At 42.2% G+C, this 21309-nt stretch overlaps 1 protein-coding gene across 6 annotated transcripts in view; it reads right to left on the bottom strand.

Annotated features, from left to right (window-relative positions):
- The window catches only part of sorl1 (sortilin-related receptor, L(DLR class) A repeats containing), a 195780-nt gene that overhangs the window by 129033 nt on the left and 45438 nt on the right, over nucleotides 1-21309 (bottom strand). For all 6 annotated transcript variants that reach the window (XR_003593165.1, XM_027999187.1, XM_027999185.1 and 3 more), the window contains 3 exons: nucleotides 5853-6033; nucleotides 1098-1199; nucleotides 710-879 (listed from right to left, as the gene is read on the bottom strand). Coding sequence is in view for 5 of the 6 variants with exons in the window: in XM_027999187.1 (XP_027854988.1) it covers nucleotides 710-879; nucleotides 1098-1199; nucleotides 5853-6033 (453 nt within the window). In the remaining variant the exon portion in view is untranslated. The remainder of the gene's footprint in view (nucleotides 1-709; nucleotides 880-1097; nucleotides 1200-5852; nucleotides 6034-21309) is intronic.

Here is a 21309-nt window from a genome sequence, read left to right as displayed (position 1 = left end):
AAATATATATATTTTAAAAAAGGTCACATTTGCAGTAGAAAACAGTCTTTGTGCTGAATTATTGTGCTGATGTCAGCTTCTCACCATGGCACACAGCCCCATAGCAAAGCAGAATCCTCAGAGTTTGAATTAATAAAGATATAAATGTGCATCAGATCCACAGCATTTAACCTTTCAGTGGTTGTGGCTTGGTGGTCGTTCAGGAGGTTTCACTTCTGCTGCTGGGTCAAAGATGTACAGTTGTATCACTGTGTGACTGAAACCATTTTCATATATCTGAGCTAATGCAAAGACTGAGTTGGGGGGACGTGGCCAGCAGCAGCTCTTTGCATAATCCAGACATTGCACTAAAATAGCGCATTCCTAATTGAACTCAAAACAGGCAGAACTGATCTGGTGAATTCTCAATATCTGAAAATAATTTTGTGTATTAAAAGTAATGTATATGTTTTGCATAGGCCACTGACCTATTCCAGCTTGAATCTATCCAGGCATAATAGTGGATTTTAAATGCTAAAAATATTTCAGTCATCATCAAGCAATCCTATTTAGACATTACTTTAAGTTGAAAGTGTATTATCAATGTGAAATTCTGAAAATTTTTTATCAAATCAGGTAAATCTTACTTAATAAACAATTTGTCAATAACACCTCTTGGTGTTATTGACAGATGACTAAATCTGTGTGTGTGTGTGTGTGTTTGCAGTACCGGATAAGTGTGTTGCTGCCTGAGCCCCCAGGACTGTAGTACAGCACATTCTCAAGTGACAGAGAGAAGGACAGGCCCTGTGTGTCTGAGATGTACAGGTGTGTGGCATTGTTTGTGTGGTTCACACAAACAAACACCTGGTCCTCTGATGCATCCGCAATGTAGTACTCCTGTTGGAAGGGCGAGGGAAGCAGCAGGTCACTTAGAGTTCAGACCACAGAGTCACATCTCACACACACACTCAAAGCACAGTGAACATCACTGCCTAGCACACCAACACAGTGATGTTTAAGCTGAACTTGATCTATACCTGCAACAATTGTCCCATAGTTGCATCTCTGTCTGAATTTTTAGAAACAGGAGCAACGCTGTTCATTTTAAAACTCACTGTGATTGGATGCCGGGTCATGAACTGGGCAGCTTTCATCGGCTGGCGGTTGTAGGAGACCCAGAGCTGAACAGATGATGAGTTATGGCTGCTCAGCAATCTCTGGGAAGGTCATAGAGACAGAGAAAGAGACAGAAAGAGACTCCTCCATACAGGGGCTGATATCAGGAACTTTCAACTAAATCACCCAACACAAATCCAAAAATCTTCCTTTCACTGAAAAAAAGAGAGCGCAACTTCTAAACCCAAGTTATCTACTGATATTTTAGAAACTGAATTTCGTCTATTAAAAGCTGATATATTGTAGTGGTGTGGCAAGAGAAAAATACATTTTCATAAGAACCTGACTAATTTACTACAATTCAGATTCAATAATTATTTTAAAAAAGTTTAATAAAATAAGACAAAGGCGCTGGGTTTTGGCCTCCATTTTGAAACCACCAAGTATGCTCCAATATGAAAATTTTGGGCTGGAATTTTGTTCCGCAACCAGAAAGAGACGTGTTATTCAATGACAGTTCAGACATATCTTCATGCATGACATAATAATTTTCAAGTTGGCAATGAATTAAGTTTTATTCTATTCTCTATTGGCAACAACATCTATATTGTTTAAGGGTGGGCATTTATTGTATTGTTTATTTATCGTGATAAATTTCTTATAAGAATTTTTAATCATCATTGCAATGATAAATTCCAGTTAATGATGCCTGCATTGTTGAGATAGTGAGTTTTACTATTTCCTCCACTGTTTGTTCAATGACAGCAGTTTAGTACATCAATGAACTAAATTTACATTTCTTTATGTGGCTGCTATACTTAAACACATTACAAATGAGAATGTTTGTCAAGAGCAGTGTTTGTGTTTCTGGAGTTATCATTGCTGTGTCATGCAGTGAGAGCAAGACAGTTACCTAAAAAATATATGGAACAGTAATAAATAGTTCTTATCATCACTTTTAGTGTTATCACAATAATACCACAAAATATTGCAATAAAACTTTAAGTTTTTATTTATCAGATTGATACCAATGCTAGTACCAATATATTGTGTATGGCTAAAAAAAAAGACTACCTTTCCCTTGTGTAGTTGAGCTTTATTGTAAAGGTAGTTGGGTTCCCACCTGGAAATGTCTCAGTCCAACTGCCGTCTCTAACTGCTGTCTGCTCTTGCTGCAAAGTTTTAGCATCAGGGATCCTTTTGAGCTGTAAACCAATCTGCATCAATTTACACCAGCAGTCTCTCTTATAAGGGCTTTCAACTCTTTGGGAGAAATGGAAATCCATATTATTTTATAAAGTTGCAATATATTTTTGGGAGGACATGGAGTCCTTTCATTAACTTTACTAAGGACTTAGACTGGTCAGAGGGGTTGGACTCATGATTTTCTGGAACCTGCCGTGCGCCTTGCTGAATAGACGTTTACGGTTATATCCAACCTGTTTGTAAATGCTCAAATACCCGTTTTGAGAAGCTGTGTTTTTTATTCCTTTGTTGGTTAATTTAACTTTTTATTTTGCTTTTCATTTCATCTGACATGAGAAAGAATAATTACTGTCATGTAATAACTACTAAGAAAACTTGTTCAGACTCATACATGATAGTAAGTTCAAAGTATATATTTTTACATTTTCTGTCAACTTAACATTTTTAAATACAAAAACACAGTTGGCCCTGGTGGACCGTCATGGCGCTCTGATCACCAGAGGCTTATTAAGTTTTCTGGGGGAAACGCAGAGGTGGGTTGATCAAAGTTGATGACAGTTTGCCCATTAGAATATTGCTACAATTGTTTGTTAGGAAACACAGTGCTTCTACTTCCTCTGCCTGGGTACGACCGCCAATGTAGTCACATAGCTGTACACAACAATCTGACAGTAAGGCCATGTTTTAGAAGCCTCTATAAAAGCATGCAGAGCTTTGAAGGGGGAATAAATTCTACTCCAATCACCACTTCCTGTTTGCTCTTGATCTGTTTGTCTTTGGCCAGACCGCTGAGTGTCATCAAGACTTCCATTACAGCCAGTTATCTTCAATGTTCCTCCATCATGAGAACAAAGGCAAAGATGTTCCAGGTTCAATTAGCAGTCAATTCCTGAGAGACAAATGTCTCTCTTACTGGCTCTTCAATTAGCTAAAGCATCTTGGGTTTGCCAGAGGCACCAGTAGGATTCCATTATTCCAATCATGTCAAAGAGAAGGGATAAAAAGAACTGTTTTCCCTGCAGCTGATGACCAATGAAGACAAGAAAGACACCGGTGCTGGATAGAAGGGCCGGGCAGGATTGATGCAATCCAGTCCGATCTAACCAAGATCTAGTCCATTAACCAAGTAATCGAAAAGGTCAGCCAGTCAATGATGTCAAAATAAAGGAAGATTGAATGTCTACGCTGTTGTTAACAATGCACATTGACCGGCCACCTTATTAGGTATATAGGAAAAAGACCCAACATATATATATATAAAACCCTAACTCTCTCTCTATATATATACAGTCATATGAAAAAGTTTGGGCACCCCTATTAATCTTAATTATATTTATCTCTAAATATTTGCATGTATGCAACAGCTATTTCAGTTTGATACAACCAATAACTTATAGACACAGTAATATTTCAGTATTGAAATGAGGTTTATTAGACTAAAAGTAAATGTGCAGTACACATTAAAACAAAATTTGACAGGTGCAAAAATATGGGCACCTTAATCATTTTATTGATTTGAATACTCCTAACTACTTTTCACTGACTTACTGAAACACAAAATTAGTTTGGTAACCTCATAAAGCTTTGAACTTCATAGCCAGGTGCAGCCAATCATGAGAAAAGGTATTTAAGGTGGCCAGTTGCAAGTTGTTCTCCAATCTGACTCCCCTCTGAAGAGTGGCATCATGGGGACCTCAAAACAACTATCAAATGATCTGAAAACAAAGATTGTTCAACATAATTGTTCAGGAGAAGGATACAAAAAGTTATCTCAGAGATTTAAACTGTCAGTTTCCACTGTGAGGAACATAGTAAGGAAATGGAAGACCACAGGGACAGTTCTTGTTAAACCCAGAAGTGGCAGGCCAAGAAAAATATCAGAAAGGCAGAGAAGAAGAATGGTGAGAACAGTGAAGGACAACCCACAGACTACCTCCAAAGACCTGCAGCAGCATCTTGCTGCAGATGGTGTCACTGTGCATCGTTTAACAATTCAGCGCACTTTGCATAAGGAGAAGCTGTTTGGAAGAGTGATACGACAGAAGCCTTTTCTGCAAGCACACCACATTCCAATAAAAACACTTGCTACCCACTGTAAAATTTGGTGGAGGTTCCATCATGCTTTGGGGCTGCGTGGCCAACACCAGAATCTTGTTAAAGTTGAGGGTCGCATGGATTCCACACAATATCAGCAGATTCTTGAGAATAATGTTCAAGAATCAGTTACGAAGTTGAAGTTACGCCGGTCATGGATATTTCAGCAAGACAATGATCCAAAACACCGCTCCAAATCTACTCAGGCATTCATGCAGAGGAACAATTACAATGTTCTGGAATGGCCATCCCAGTTCCCAGAACTGAATATCATTGAACATCTGTGGGATGATTTGAAGCAGGCTGTCCATTCTCAGCGACCATCAAACTCAACTGAACTGGAATTGTTTTGCAAAGAGGAATAGTCAAAAATCCCTTCATCCAGGATCCAGGAACTCATTAAAAGCTACAAGAAGCGACTAGAGGCTGTTATTTTTGCAAAAGGAGGATCTACTAAATATTAATGTCTCTTTCCTGCTGAGGTGCCCATATTTTTTTGCACCTGTCAAATTTTGTTTTAATGTGTACTGCACATTTACTTTTAGTCTAATAAACCTCATTTCAATACTGAAATATTACTGTGTCTATAAGTTATTTGTTGTATCAAACTGAAATAGCTGTTACATACATGCAAATATTTAGAGATAAATATAATTAAGATTAATAGGGGTGCCCAAACTTTTTCATATGACTGTATATATATATATATATATATATATATATATACAGTATATATATATATATACACAGTATATACACACACATTTAATTTTTCTTTTTGTCAAAAATATAGAAAGATCTCAGAAAGCAACATATCAGGTTCTGGTCTAAAATCATTTAAGAGCAGCTGAGAAAACTGACATATTGGTGCTTTTTCCACTGAAAGCCATTTCACAGACTTTCAGTAGAAATGTGAAAGAAAATACGTTATTACAGAACTCTACATTTTTTGTGGCTGAAATACATGAGATACATATCACAGTGAATCAGATAATATGGAAATACCAAAGTTGTCCAAGCTAAAGCCATGTAGAAGTGAATCTTATGTCTACAGTAAGCAGGACACAAACAGACAGTACCTCTCAGAGCTCACAGCAAACAGTAATATTCAGTGACATTAAAAAAAGATTGGATGTTCTCTGCATATGATTTTCTCAAGATCACCAGAGTGGTGTGGGTGCTTGTGTGTGTGTTAAACCTGATTCCATCCACAAATCTGAAGGACAACTTATCTCAAGAAAATCCCTGGGAAAATCAATATGTGGAAAATGTCCATTCTCGCCTTTCATATTTTTCAATTTTAGCACTTGGAATTTTTTTTCTAGCGACACACTGACAGTCTTTGATGTAAAAGATCTTTTTAAATTACCTCTCAGATTGCCTGACTGTTAATGGAAACATGGCGGAGGCATGTCAGAGTTTTGTGGGCGGGGCGCTAGGCTCCTCCCACTTACCCGTGTGGTTGTAGCGAACATGTACTTGTCTCTCAGCTGGAAGCTGTCCACCTGCTCCAGGATCACTTTCCGGTTCTGTTCGCTCTGGAAGAAATCGGTGCTACTTAGTATGGTGGAGACGCCTTGTGGCTCATGTCTCTGGACCAGCACTGTGGTGGAGGGGTCGTAGGGCTCCACACCCCTGAGACGGAGGAGGAGAACAAGAAGAATTGAGACAGACAGGTGAAGGAACAGGGGGAGGAAAGAGATAAGAAATGAATCCAAATCAGCTTTTATGTTCTCCAAACTAAACTTTTCTGAATTTTTTTTTGTTTTTCCTTTTGAAAGCCTGAAATTTTTATTTATTCATTTTCTGTTGAGCATAGGATTATGCTCTCCTTACCCCTTCATAATACCTGAGGGGGATCTTACCTGTGTTATTATTACGGTGAAAATCTCAGCTACATATATATACAAAATTAAATCTGACAGCAAGACTGGACATAAAAACCATTTTGAGGTCGCATTTAGAATAGAATAGAATTTATTGTTTGCATAGATACTTTATAAAGAGATCATCAGTTGACGTGATGTTGCCTCATCATCTACTCTAAAGTGCGTGTCGCATTCAGAACGCAGACAAGAACACATTATTCTAACTATTTAAACTATTTACATTTAGGCTAATAAAATAATATACAATTCCCTGGAGGCACAGGTCACCTCTCTTCTCATTGAGAGCTGATGACCTTACTGTGAACAAATTACTTTAATATCGCTAGTAACCAATGTCAGAGATGGTTGGGCCATTTTTTTCATTATCAACTCAACGGCATTTAATACTTATGGGCCATTAAGACACATATCATTCAATAATGTCAATTTGGTAGAATAACTTATTTTATCACTGTGATAAACAGTTGTCGTACGCTGACAATTCAATCTGGAGAGACTCAGACGGAAAAAACAGCAATTAAAAAGGTTTATTGACATGCATGAATTTAAAGTTCTTTGGCGCTCGGGTCCCGGCTGAGGACATCGAGCTGTGAATTGCAATAAGCTCGGATGAGCATTCCTGATGTAGGTTAGGAATGTGATCCCCCGGGGCCCGACACTGGTGGTGGAGGTCGGTGAAGGATGCGAGCCTGAAGAGTGGAGGTGGAGAAGGGGTGGAGGAGGGTTGAGCACAGCTGGAAAGCGGAAGATGCCATGGATGGAGGTCCTTATCAACTGGGCCTTGATCGGTGATTGGACATGACGTGGCTTGGTCCAGCATTGATAGGTCGGCGGCAATGAGCGGGACGCGGCGATTGGATGATACAGGTGGGGCTAAAGAGTCTTCCAGTTTGAATTTGCGCCGAGGCTTCATTTCAATCTGGAGAGACTCAGACGGAAAAAACAGCGGTTAAAAAGGTTTATTGACATGCATGAATTTAAAGTTCTTTGGCGCTCGGGCCCCGGCTTAGGACATCGAGCTGTGAATTGCAATAAGCTCGGATGAGCATTCCCGATGTAGGTAAGGAATGTCATCCCCCAAAAAGGAGGCCGAGGCCGGGGCCAAGGCTGGGGAATTAGTATCAGGGTCAGAGAGTAATGTGGGGGAGCTACGCTAACTCAGGGCTTACAGGCTAGGACTTAAGGAGATTGTAGTAGGTGATGTTACTGTGATAGGGGTAAATTATGAAGCTGATGGATAATGGTCAGCTGGGGATGCCGCTAGGCGTGTATTGGCGAGATGCTGGTAGATGAAAGACACTGGGATGGTGCGAGGAATGAAATGACGGGATGTGGGTAGATGAAGGCCAGCTGGGGAAGCGGTGCGGCATTAAATAGCAGCATGCTGGTAGATGGAGGCCAGCTGGGGAAGAGGCGCGGCGTTAAATAGCGGGATGCTTGTAGATGAAGGCCAGCTGGGGATGCCGCTATGCGTGAAATGACTGGATGCTGGTAGATGTGGGCCAGCTGGGGGCGCCGCTATGCGTGAAAAGACTGGATGCTGGTAGATGTGGGCCAGCTTGGGGGCGCCGCTATGAATGAAATGGCAGGATGCTGGTAGATGAAGGCCAGCTTAGGGGCACCGCTTTGAGTGAAATGGCAGGATGCTGGTAGATGAAGGCCGACTGGGGTAATGTGGTGATGCTATGAAATAGCATGCCAATTAGAAATAATATCCCCCAAAAAAGTGAAGGCTGAGGCTGGGGCCAAAGCTGGGAGTTAGAGACTGGGAAAGTGAGAAAAGGCCGGGAAGCTACGCCAACTAGGGGCTTACGGGCTGGGACTTTTAGGAGTCTATACAGGGTAACGTTACTGATGGTAGGGGAAAATGATCTGAAGCCAGTGGATGAAGGTCAGCTGGAGACATAGTTGGGCATGGAATGGCCGGATGCTTGTAGAGTAGACCGGCTGTAATGATGTTTTAGCTGTAGGAAAGAGGCCAGCTGTGTGTTACTGAGATAGCGAGAATAGGATGGGAGAGGGAATAGATTAGAACGTGAGAAGATAGCTACCTGCTACTGGAGGTGAGATGCTAGAACTAGGATTAGATTCGCAGGGTGACGTTAGAGGATGTGAGATATGGGGACATTCTGGAATGAAACTTAAAATAGGGGAGTGAAGGACAACGGGAAAAGATGAGCATAACATTTGCTGGATGAGAGTATGCACTTTGCGTGAGGTTGACCAACCACCACCAGTCAATTGTGCAGTGCTCATCAGGCACTGAGGGAAGCTATGAAGACGGAGACGAGATACGTAAAATTATATGAAGAGAATGCTGAAGATGACTATGGAGCTGTTGGCGTAAGGTCAAGAGAATACCTTGAATACTATACTGGTTAAACATGATCTAAAGAGTTGAATGATGTCGTATATAAATTATAGCCTCAAGGTTGCGAGAATGCAGGGGCTTGGAACGATGGATGAGCATGAAGAGGAAACTAAGACTGGAAATGAGGATGAGATACTGAGGAACTATAGGGATTAAAAAACGGTGCGAGACGTGGATGAGGGTTTGAAATAAATTATTTTGTGTAGTAGCTGGACTGGACTGAATGAGGGCTGGGAGAGACAGCTTATCAGCGAGAGCGTTAGAATGGCAGGATGCTGGTAGATGAAGGCCAGCTGGGGAAGCGAGAGTGTTCGAATGGCAGGATGTTAGTAGATGAAGGCCAGATCTGCGATAAGCAGAGGTGATTAGATTGATTAGTGGCAATTGAATTGATTAATGGCAAATGATGGCAAGGAAAATGGTGGAGATTCGGCTTTGTGGGTCAAACATGATAGCTTATGGCGGAGAGCGGCGATGTGGGGACGCTTGCAGAAATGACCCCTCAGGAAACAGGTTACAGAAGTGGAACGGGTTTCGTAGAATGCTGAGGACTCGAGCTGCTGAAATGGAGGTTGAAGCTGAACCAGCTGGTGGAGATTCCCCCTCAAAAGGGCCATGCCCGACAGGCTGGATAGAATGGGAAAATTAGAGAGGAGGTGCCATCCTGGATTCCCAGCGATAAGGAGGTGCTGGCTTCACCCCCATGGGGGTTGAGAATAAGGGCGGTAGTAAACGTTTTTTTTTTTTTTATCAAATGATATGTAAAGCTTTTGCACTTGTGAAACGTACCATGTGAACTAACTTGACTTGGACCTAAGCAATGATGTTGGAGGTTCTGTTCCTCCGGAGGGGGCCGTGGCTTCAGAACAGCTTGCGAGTGCTGGTAGTTTGTTGCTAACGGACAGCAGGGATGGCTTGTAGGTGCCTTATGATGATTGGCTCGGAAGAGGGACTGGAACGAATGGACGAGAGTGAAACCTGGAAAAGCTAGAGGATAGGCTGCATAGACCTAGAAGTGACAGGATGGCCTGGGAATAGCGTGCGAATTCGGACAATTTTTTGGTGAGAGATGAAGCTTAGAAGCGCCAGCAGGGACATGAGCTTGAAATGTCGGCATACGAGGCAGTTTATTGTTGGCGGCGAACGGCCGTGGTTAAGCAAGTTATCAGGGGGCATGGACTTATTTTGGGGGGCAAAATGAATCTACGTGGCTGAACGTAGGAAACGACTCGGTAGCCGCAGGCTACTTGTTAACGGCTTAAGGTGCTGTAATATTAGCTGAGCATCAATTAGCTGTCATTACCTGCATCCGACAGCATTACTCAACTCTGTTGGTTACTTTGGGGGAAAACTTAGAGTTCTGCGTTTCTGGTATGATTATAATGCACATACGCAGCTCTGCACGGCAACAGCAGGTCTCCTTCGCTACCGCACCGGTGTAAACCCAGCAAGTGTCTCAGAGTTCGAGTTGCATTTGAGGGCAGCTCGGGAAACAGGTTACAACATTTAATGGATTAAACGGTTTTAACTGCTGAATATGACGGGGACACGGATATGTGAAGTGCGGGAGCCCCTATAGTATCAAATCAATATAGTAATGACGGAGAATTGGTGGTTCTGAGGTGGAAACAGGCAGCTTCCGGTTCAGGGGGTGGGGAGAGGCACTACTTTCTCTGGGCAGGCAATACACTTCGGAGCTCACCCATACCGTTGGGCCTGGCGGGGAAACAGGTAAACTTGAGACCAAGGATATACCCAGAAAACGACTTAGACAATCCTAAAAACTTAAGCTAAGAAAAGGGGACACTTATTAAAGGCCTGGTGAAGAAACCACTGCCAGATCATTAAGGTCTTCTAGTTTACTCAGTGCGCATGTCTGAGATGAAACATGAAATAGCAATCAGCCTCTATGCATAATAAAACAGGAAAAATTACTGTAGGTCAAACGCCAAAACGCATATTCTTTTAGATTGATGATAAACCACCTTCTATTTAAAGTTACCTTGATGAGTAGTGAATGGGACACTAAACGAAATTTGATGAGAAACGATGATGGGATGAAGACCCTGGCAAACGACGATTAGTGACTTGGGTAACAATAGGTGAAAGCACTGAGCTGACTTGTACCAATGTGCCCTGGAGGGATTATTAGCCAGCTTCACTACGGCGCATGATGCATGATGCCTAACTACTAAGACAAGGGACACAAATAGGCTGTTGATATAATTTACAACTAGCAGTCAGTACGGGTCGCCTCTCTTCGGCCAGCATATGATTGTGAACGGCTGTGATGCGATGGAACCAGGTAGCAGTAAAAATGATGTTTAATGATGAATAAACGGTATGATAATCCGAAAACGGTCCTAAATCCCAGGCAGCACTGCTGAGCGGAAACCAGGGCTCAACGCAGGTAACAGGGTGAACAAAAGGGCCGAGAATGCATGACAAATGACTGCTACGAACAGACGACTAATGACAGGGACCCAACAGAGATGCTGAGACACAGGTGACATTAAATACACAGGGGGTAATCAGGGAACGAGATGCACCTGGGAACAAACGAGGGGAGACAGGACAACACGGAGACTCGGAGAAACACAGAAACTCGAAATAGATAAGCAGAAAACTCAAATCCTGACAGCAGCATGCAAAATGTCAAGGTTGTTTTTTTTGTTTTTTTCTTCTTCTTCCCTTTTGGTTATTAATGCGCATCCTGCTCAGTAATGTCAATGGGGGCATGACGTACTGTCACGCGGTTAAAGACGGCGGGTGCACTATTTAAGATAGTCAATGTTGAAGCAGAGAAATGAATGCGGTAACCATGACGACCCATGAACAGTTCTACATAGCTGGGTGCGCGCATACGTCTACTGTTTTTTATGAATGAATAATCCCGCTGTGCGGATAAACGTGACCAAACACGGCCGCTGGTGTGAGAGGGGCCGAGAAAAGGAGCAGGAAGTCCAGTGCGGACATAATAAAGTTAAAGGAGGAATATATGGGGCTTGATAACGGAGGCTACTACTGAGAGCAAGAAGCTGTAGAAAAGAGGTTGGCGATCCACCTTGGGTCACCGCTGAGAGGGATGCTACTATTTACTAATTTATTTATGCATTCATACGGTTAAAAGCTCTGAAGCAATTGAAACGTGGCCAGGGTGGCACGTGCGAATAGGGCCTGCAAGTTCGAGAAGGGGATAGACTAAGTTCCGCGTTTCCTAACGTTGCAAAACATGAATGAGACATGTGAGGCTACGTCTTACCCTGAAAGCCCGAGGTGGGCGTAGCGTGGGAAATCCGAAGGGAGGAAGGAGCTGATGACTGGGCTGACAGCTGCTATGCGGAAGTGAGAGAAGCTGTGACATGGCTGAACCAGGGCGAGGAACCGATGGAAAGGTCATATGATGAACTGCGGTGGAGAGATGATGAACGATGAGCTGTGAGGGCGAGGGAGGTTGGTGCGGTGAGACCTTGGCGGGCCGGCCAGGGCCTGAGGCAAAGAAAGATGGCCCGGGGATGAAGACAGTGGGAATATGTGTCCGCTTGCCAGAGACAGACCGTGGAGTGGGTGGCACGGGAGCAAAGGACGGTGGATCCCGGTAAAGCGAGAAAGCGGTGGGAGAAGCTGCTTAGAATGAATGAGGCCCGGGCGGGAGTAATTCTTCTTCCATATGAGGAGCGTCTGAGGGAGAGAAGGGGCCGAGCAAGCGGCTAAGCGGCTTTTATGACGGACATTAAAGGTGGAAGGACGAACAATCACGGAAAAGGATCTGGTGAGATAGCTGGCTGAGGAGCTGAGGCGTGCGGCTGAACAGGTTGAACGCAGCTGGAAAGCGGAAGATGCCATGGATGGAGGTCCTTATCAACTGGGCCTTGGTCGGTGATTGGACATGACGTGGCTTGGTCCAGCATTGATAGGTCGGTGGCGATGAGTGGGACGCGCCAATTGGATGATGCAGGTGGGGCTACAAAGAGTCTTCCAGTTTGAATTTGCGCCTAGGCTTCATGTCAAGTTGCACATGTGTCTGCAACTTGACTTATACAAACAAATAATCTGTGTTTCCAAACAAATAATCCCTCTTATAGTACAAGCACTTTGGAATTCTTGAGTGTTTCTCCAATTCAAGAACAGAAGTTTAAAATTAGAGAATTTTTCATGCATACTTTAAATTTCACTATAGAAATAGTCATTAATATTGCACTTTAAAATTATCTAGATGCAGTTGAAGTTCAGAACACATTTTATGTCATAGCAATATTTTTTGATTCAGTTCAAATGTACTTTATTCCAAAAGGTAAATTAAATGCCATAATTTATATCATTAAGTATCTTCAGAGTTATAGATGGTGATGCCTGACCTGGAAGAAGCAGTAAGTTTGAGGGGAACTTTGACTGAAGACTTGTTGTATGACAGTCTCACAACTGCCCCCCCTTTACTGGAAGCTGTTGTTTGTTTTTTTTACCTCAGAGTGACCAACTTTCTGTTTCCCCCAAGTTAACAGAGTGAGTCGAGTAATGCTGTTTAATGCAGGTAAAGTTAGCTAAATGATGACTAAATGATGACTAATGCCAATATATCACGTTAAGCTTATTAACAAGTACCGGCTACTAGTATTGTTGTTATCTACAGTATGTTCAAAAGTGGGTAGTACTGGTTACATTTACTTGAGCAACGTTTTTGGGGGAAAATGGTACTTATAAGAGCAGTTTTACTGCACTGTACTTTTTTATTTTACTAAAGCAGTGGTTCTTAACCTGGGTTCGATCGAACCCCAGGGGTTCGATGAGTCGGTCTCAGGGGTTCGGCGGAGCCTCTGCCGTGGAGGTAAAGACACACTTGTGTACAGTCGTGATGACACGCCCCGCTTGGCCATCACTTGCTGCAGAGGATCATGTTACATTGCTCAGCCAATCAGTGCTGCGGGGAATTTAGTGCACGCAGTATCAGCGGCTGTCGTAGTTGTATGTTGCATGGTTTCTTTCTTAATATTTTAATCCATACTAAATATGTTGCGCAAAAAAAGAAGAAATTGAACAGACTTTGCTCTGAAGATGCACTTGCCAAAGTGAAGCCACACCTATCTGAACTGGTCTCCCAAAGACAACAGCAGAAGTCACACTGATTTGCAGGTATGTCATTTGTGCAATACTTTATTCTGGCCCCAAAAAAGTATTTTGTGGATTCAAAACGACAAAAAACAAATTAAATTTAAAATAATAAAAAAAAAGTTATTAAAAAATGTTTAATTCTTTGAAAAAATCCACATTTATTTTTAATTAGTAAAATAGTAAAAACATATTTTGGGGGCTGAAATTCTTTTATGGGGCCAAAATATTTTTTGGGGGCCAGAATGAAGTCATACTGTAACTTGCTGTGAGTTCATGGTTTTGTTCTTTGAGCAAAGGTGACGTTCATGCACGGCTCATTTTGTGCACCAGCAAAAAAACATATACCTATGTCTTGAATTTGGAAAAAAATAATTTTATTTATCACTAAAGAAGGGTTCGGTGAATGCGCATATGAAACTGATGGGTTCGGTACCTCAAAAAAGGTTAAGAACCACTGTACTAAAGGAATATTATTATTGCTACTCTTGAGTAGATTGATTTTACATTTTTAAAAATAGACTTCAGAGATAGGAAACAATATATTCTTAGAATCCTGCAACATATGAGCTAATGTTAATGCAAATTTGGGTATAATTACTGCATTTTTTATACATGTCACTGTTTATATGCTTATTGTTTATTTTGTACTAACAAACGGTTATTTTATTTGAAAGGTTACATAAAGGTTTGTTTATGTATTTATACTCAAGTAAAAGCTAGTTTAACCTGCCCCTATCCTTTCCCCCTCCTAAAATAAGCTAATATGCCCCCTGCTACATTCCTCTGGAATCGGGTTTGTTCCACAGTAACATGTAATGAATGACATCATCTGTTGTTAACAGCTCTGCTAAGCCACCTCATTTGCTTTTGCTGCCCCTCTTTAAACCTCTTTGTTACAAAGTCAGAGTCAGAGATATGATTGTTGTCCAATTTAAATGATGGATGAGATACGTTCATCTTCTTCATTCTCTCTGCATCCATGAAACCTTTTCACCGCCTCTGGAATTTGGGGTCAGAGTTCAGGTATAATGTGAGCTTTTGAGATGCCCATCAACTACTCCCAGTGAGGACCGTCACAATAATGCATTTTGATAGACAATGAATTGTCCCAAAATTATTGCCATTAACAAAAATATTATTTTGAGGCAATTTTCAAGTAATATATAGATAATGGCATAATAATGCAAGTTCACTCTCTAAAAGACTGATACACATTGATTTAGATAAGAACACTAAACACAGTAACTGGAAGATACTTTAATTAAAATTACCCATCAAAAAATATTAATCGTCAAAATTATCGAGCACATTTTAATTTTCCTTGTGATTATTTGATTAATTGATTAGTGTGACAAGATTATTCCCAATTGTAAAAAAAATAAAATAATAATCTTGTTGCAATGGTTACTCGTCATTAAAAAAGTAAGGGGAAAAATTATTCCAGCTGCACTTCATCAAAAGCCAGAAGGAATAGTTGTTCAAACATGCAACATCTTTTCATTTTCAGAATCAATCAGGTAAAAGAAAATCAAATTCTAGTGACTGGCCGGTAGACTCATCCCCATCTTCTCATGACTTTCTTTCACATCAAAATACAGCAGCAAGACAGAATCTGCACAATATTTACAGTAAAGCCCACATAATAGGTTTGAGCTGCTCAAAGAGCAGATTGGCTGCAGCACAAATTGTTCTGTAGAGTACCACCACATCAAAGGCCATGTTTCTGGAAGATGGTTCAATAAACTAAACATGTTAATAAACCGTCAATCTCTCCCAGCAGTATAAGCTCGTGTCATTTTAATTTTGTGTCCTCTCCAGTTTTAAGAGTGTTCTGGGTCAGAATGTGGTCATGCTCCTGTGAGGCTGCTCTGTTTCTCTGGTGAGTCCTGGACTGAAGTGGTCACACTGTCAGACACAAATTAAACGATGTTGCTATCCTTCTGGCTAGGAGCTCCCAGCTGCTGGTTTAAAACGCTCAAAGTCATGTTTAAATATTCTGTTATTTGTGCTCTGATATGCTTGTTGTTTTTTTTCTTTTCCAAACAGTTAGGATATTCTTGCTGAATGCATTAGTATTTCAAATGTGTTAAATTAGAAACTAAATTCTGTCTTAAAACACTGCCAAATCACACCAAGAATCTGGACCTCTGATTCTTTTTTGTATTGTTGTTGACATTTCCAGTCTAGAAAATCTTCTGAAGAAAAAAGTTGATTTGCCATTTTCCAACCAAGAACACATGGCTGTATGTGGAGCTATTTGTAGCCACCAGACTGGAGTAGCATGGTACAGCCGCTCGGCTCGCATGAATGGAGGTGGTTTGCTGCATCCTATCAGCAGCTTTCCAGAGCAGGCTGTTTCCCCCCACAGCTTGGAGAGCTGAACAGAGGGACCAGTGTGTTGCCTGGGCTCTGCCTCTCTGGCCTCCCTTCAAAGCTCCCAGTTCAACTTGCTGACGCTATCTGGACTCTATATGCTCCTTCCTCTGGACTAATCCCTGGGTGAACACTCAGAATGTCCTCCCATCTTTTGGTTGTTTTTATGTTCACCTGAGTCAACCTGCATATTAATGGCTTCCTGGCAGATTTTCAAGAATCTCAAAGCAATATTTTTAGAACGCATCAGCAAAAAGAAATTACATTCCAAATTTCAGTAAAATGTGATATTTTTAATTTATGCACAGCTGGTGAACAAAACTGTTAAGGTTTAACCAACCAGCATTATGTAACTTAATTTTTTTTTTTTTTACATATTATCTGTTATAACAGATAATATATGAAAAAATTGAACTCCTCTGCCTTCTTACAGTGCTAACTAGCAACAACCAATCAAAGTCAGGATGCGGTCTTCGCCCTCACTTGCACCTGCTCACCCCCTTCCAGTACCCATGAGGTTGGCTACAGCTTCTTCCTGATACCTGAGCCTGTCATGAATGCTATGTTAGTTAGCATGGCCACTGATGACGGTGGATAACCATTTTTCCTGTAATGTAAAGTCGTTTCTCCACCGTTAGCACACTGAACAGCAATTACATGAGGATGACTGACAGCTCCAAGACTCTTCTCTTAGCTCTGATTGGTTGTTTTTGGTGCATTTCTTCAAATAACAATAATATCTCACGGAGGAGATAGAGGAGATCAATCTTTCCACAGATTATCTGTCTCTTAACTGCAATGACATCATGACAGTTTGACTAAATAAGCAAAAAACATATTTATTCTGAAACTGGGCCTCCAGTTTCAGACGACAGCATAAAAGTACTGTGACTGTGTTAAGAATAACACTCTTTGTTGTGGACAACGCTACGGAGGAGAACGGACAAAACTTTTGAAAAGTAAATCATATTTTCTATGACATGTCAAAACATTCAAAGTAAGAGTGTAAGGGTGTGAGAGCAAGACTTTTGAGAGAAAGACTTAAAGAAGTACAGTACTGTACTGTAAAATCATCTGCATCTGTCTTATCCTTTGAGCATGCTAACTTTGGAAACTGGAAGCTTTTTGAAAAACTCAGAGACCTTATGTACAGTACAGACGAAAAGTTTGGACACACCTTCTAATTCAATGAGTTTCCTTTGTTTTCATGACTATTGACATTGTAGATTCACACTGAAGGCATCAAAACTATGAATAACATATGTGGAAATATGCACTAAACAAAAAAGTGTAAAACAACTGAAAATATCCCTTATATTCTAGTTTCTTCAAAGTAGCAACCTTTTGCTGTGATTACTGCTTTGCACACACTCTGCATTTTCTTGATGAGCTTCAAGAGGTAGTCACCTGAAATGGTTTTCACTTCATAGGTGTGCCGTCAGGTTAATAAGTGGGATTTCTTGCCTTATAAATAGTCATGAAAATAAAGAAAACCCATTGAATTAGAAGGTCTGTCCTGTCCAAACTTTTGGTCTGTACTGTACATTTTCAAGAAAGGTATAAAATGAGAACTGATTTTTCTTTGTATTGCTGGATGCATCAAAATGAACATTTGGGCCAATATTGATATCCGATATAAATATTGGTTGTTAATATTGGCCCAGTGACAAAAAACAATGTTACTGTAGATGTGCTATGCATCCCTAACTGCTCCCCATGGTATCCATGCTAATGGCAAACTGACTGTCCCAATGATCGTAGGAGCTATGCTGTCTGGGGCTTTATGCCCCCAAGGCAGACAGGTCCTTGGTGAGGGACCAGACAAAGCGCAGCCTGACCCCTCTGATGGATGAAAACTTTGGATTTGGTGTTCCCTCGCCCGGATGTGGCCCACCAGGGCCCCACTCTGGAGCCAGGCCTGGAGGGCTCGAACCCTACGATGGCTAGCCGGAACCTTTCAACCTCACACACTAGCTCTGGCTCCTTCCTCACCAGAGAGGTGACATTCCACGTCCCCAGAGAAAGCTTCTGCAACCGAGGATCAGATCGCCAGGGCCCCCTCCCTTGGCCACCACCCATAACACACTGACGGGTGGTGGCTGTGGTGGTGGCTGTGCTTTTACCCATGGAGCCCGGCCGGGCTTAGCCCGAAGAGGAGACATGGCTCCCCCCTCCCATGGGCCCACCACCTGTGGGAGGGTTCAAAAGGGTCGGGTGCAGTGTGTGATGCCCCCGAGGGAGGGGGCCCAGGCGATCTGATCCTAGATTGCAGAAGCTGGCTCTGAGGACGTGGAATGTCACCTCTCTGGTGGGGAAGGAGCTGGAGCTAGTGTGTGAGGTTGAAAGTTTCCGGATAGAAATATTCGGTATCGCCTCGACGCATGGCTCTGGTTCTGGTTCTGAGAGGGGCTGGACATACCTCCACTCTAGAGTTGCCCACGATGAGAGGGCATCGTGGGCAAATTGTTGCTCCCCATCTCGGCGCTCGTACGTTGAGGTTGGGCTTTACCGGGGTACCCTCTCATACCTCGGTGAACGAGAGGGTAGCCCTCCCTCCATCTACAGCAGGGGGGATGGGTTCTGACTGTTGTTTGTGCTTATGGGCCAAACGACAGTTCAGATTACCCACCCTTCTTGGAGTCCTTGGAGAGGGTACTGGAGAGTGCCCCTCCTGGGGACTCCCTTGTTCTGCGGGGGGACTTCAACAGTCATGTGGGCAATGACAGTGAGACCTGGAGGGTGTGGTCGGAAGGAACTGTCCCCCCAATATAAATTTAAGTGGTGTTCTGTGTTTGGACTTCTGTGCTATGTCACAGATCGTCCATAACAAACACCATGTTCAGGCATAAGGGTGTCCATATGTGCACTTGGCACCAGGTCACAGTTCGATGATCGACTTTGTCATTGATTCATCGGATCTGCGGCCGTATGTCTCTCGGGTGAAGAGAGGTGCGAAGCTGTCCACTGACCACTACCTGGTAGTGAGTTGGCTCCGGTGGTGGGGGAGGATGCCGGTCAGACCTGGCAAGCCCAAATGTGTTGTGAGGGTCTGCTGGGAACGTCTGGCGGAGTCCCCTGTGAGACAGAGCTTTAACTCCCATCTCTGGCAGAACTTTGAACAAGTTCGGGGAGGTGGGGGACATTGAGTCTGAGTGGACCATGTTCCGTGCTTCCATTGTCGAGGCAGCTTATTGGAGCTGTGGCCGCAAGGTTGTCGGTGCCTGTTGCTGCGGCAACCCTTGAACCCGTTGGTGGACACCTTTGATGAGGGATGCTTTCAGGCTAAAGAAGGAGTCCTATCAGGGGACTCCAGTAGCAGCTGATGGGTACCGGCGGGCAAAGCGGCATGCGGCTTGGGTGGTTGCTGAGGCAAAAACTCAGCTGTGGGAGGAGTTTGGAGAGGCCATGGAGAAAGAGTTCCACACGGCTTTGAGGAGATTCTGGTCTGCCATCCGGCGTCTCAGAAGGGGGAAGCAGTGCAGCACAAACACTGTTTATAGATATTTAAACTTAATAAGATATTAATTAAACACAAAATAAATAAAGCGGTTATTACATTTTTGAAGGTAACAGGATTATATGTAAGAATTTAGATTGGGGGAGATGCTGTCGTACACACTCCAGCACAGTAGATGGCGATAATACATATTAACGTTAGATGTCACCCGCCGCTAAAAATCACAAAGAAGCAGAAGAAGCTTTCTGCTTCCGACTCTGCTTGGTAAAGGTAAGAAGTGTTTGTGTTCTGTCCATAAAATATACTATTTAATTTAATTACTATATTATTAGAACTGCTTACAGTTGTTAAATGTAATGTGTTCTTTAAGAAATGTGATTGATTTTAAAAGTTTGACTGCTGTGGGATATTTTGTTGTGGCTCTGATAGCGTAGCTGCTAGTTTGATGGAATATTTTTTCCACGACAAAAACCGGAATCACAATTTGTTCACATGTTAGCAATTTGCTAACTGGCTTTCGTGAAAGCCAGTTATTGATTACATTGAAGCGTTCTTTAGCATCGATGCTAATTTGTAGCATGACATCGCTGGGCCCAAACCGACGGGCACGCCTTGGCAGGCCCCGGCTAAATTTCTTCAGAAATTTTCTAGTTTCCACATATCATCTCCAATGTCCGTTGGACTTCAGGTTGCGCCATGTCAGCTGTTTAGGATTCCCCTCCGTAATTTCCCATCAGAAAGCACGGAGGAGAATCCGCGCTTTCTGATTGGCTACCTGTCACATTCAACTAGCTGCATTAACGTTCCCAATCTACCGTAACACACAACACACTGCAGGATGATCGGTTATGAAATCGCAAGCGACAATCTTAGAACGGCCAATGTTCTAAGATTGTCATAAGGGGAAAATCGGGGCAAAAAAACAGTGTAGTGTGAATTATTGCATCAGGATCTGCCAATTTTTTCTATTTAAATCTAATTATTACTGAAGGGCAACATAATACACTCTTCATAATCTGCACTCTTTTGGTTGAATGCAGTATTTATTTCCACTTTGGCTTTATGTTGTTTAGTTTTTATTCAAGTACATTTTTTGTACTATAATCCAGATAATCCAGAAATTTTACTCAAGAGTAGCAACACCTTCATAATAAAATTACTCAAGTAAAAGGAAAAATAACAGCGCAGTAAAAATACTCCAAAAAGTAAATTTTTTCAAGGAAGTTATTCAAGTAAATGTAATTAAGTAAATGTAACTAGCTACTACCCAGCTCTGCTTACTAATAAATATAAATATAAATAGTTTTTTTGGGAGGGGGTCTCTGGAAAACTATTGGAGTGGGGCAGCAGGGTTTCCCTGGAGAACGCAGCCATAATTCTAATGTTTTTTATGCTGTATATTTTATTTAACCTGAGTAGAAAACTTTGCCACTTTCTGTAGGCAAAAGGGCTCTTGGCAAAAGTAGGTGGAAACCAACCCAAACATCAAAAAGGGCTCTCTGTTCTGTTGATGCTTTAATGCATGAGTGACTGGAAGAGGTATGAAAACTACCAGGGGAGGAAGTTGACCAAGAAACATATGTGACCTGAAAACCAAATGCAGCTGCAATGAAAAAGTGCTGGTGAAACATGAGTGATTAGCAGCCTTCTGCTACCTCCAGCCTGCTGCTCAAAGATGAACATAAAACTAATTTGGGGGTCGAGGAAGGAGG

Source organism: Xiphophorus couchianus, chromosome 18, assembly GCF_001444195.1.
Source record: "Xiphophorus couchianus chromosome 18, X_couchianus-1.0, whole genome shotgun sequence".
NCBI classification, from domain to species: Eukaryota; Metazoa; Chordata; class Actinopteri; order Cyprinodontiformes; family Poeciliidae; genus Xiphophorus; species Xiphophorus couchianus.
Note: the sequence above shows the minus strand (reverse complement) of the source record. Positions and strands in the feature narration are given on the sequence as shown.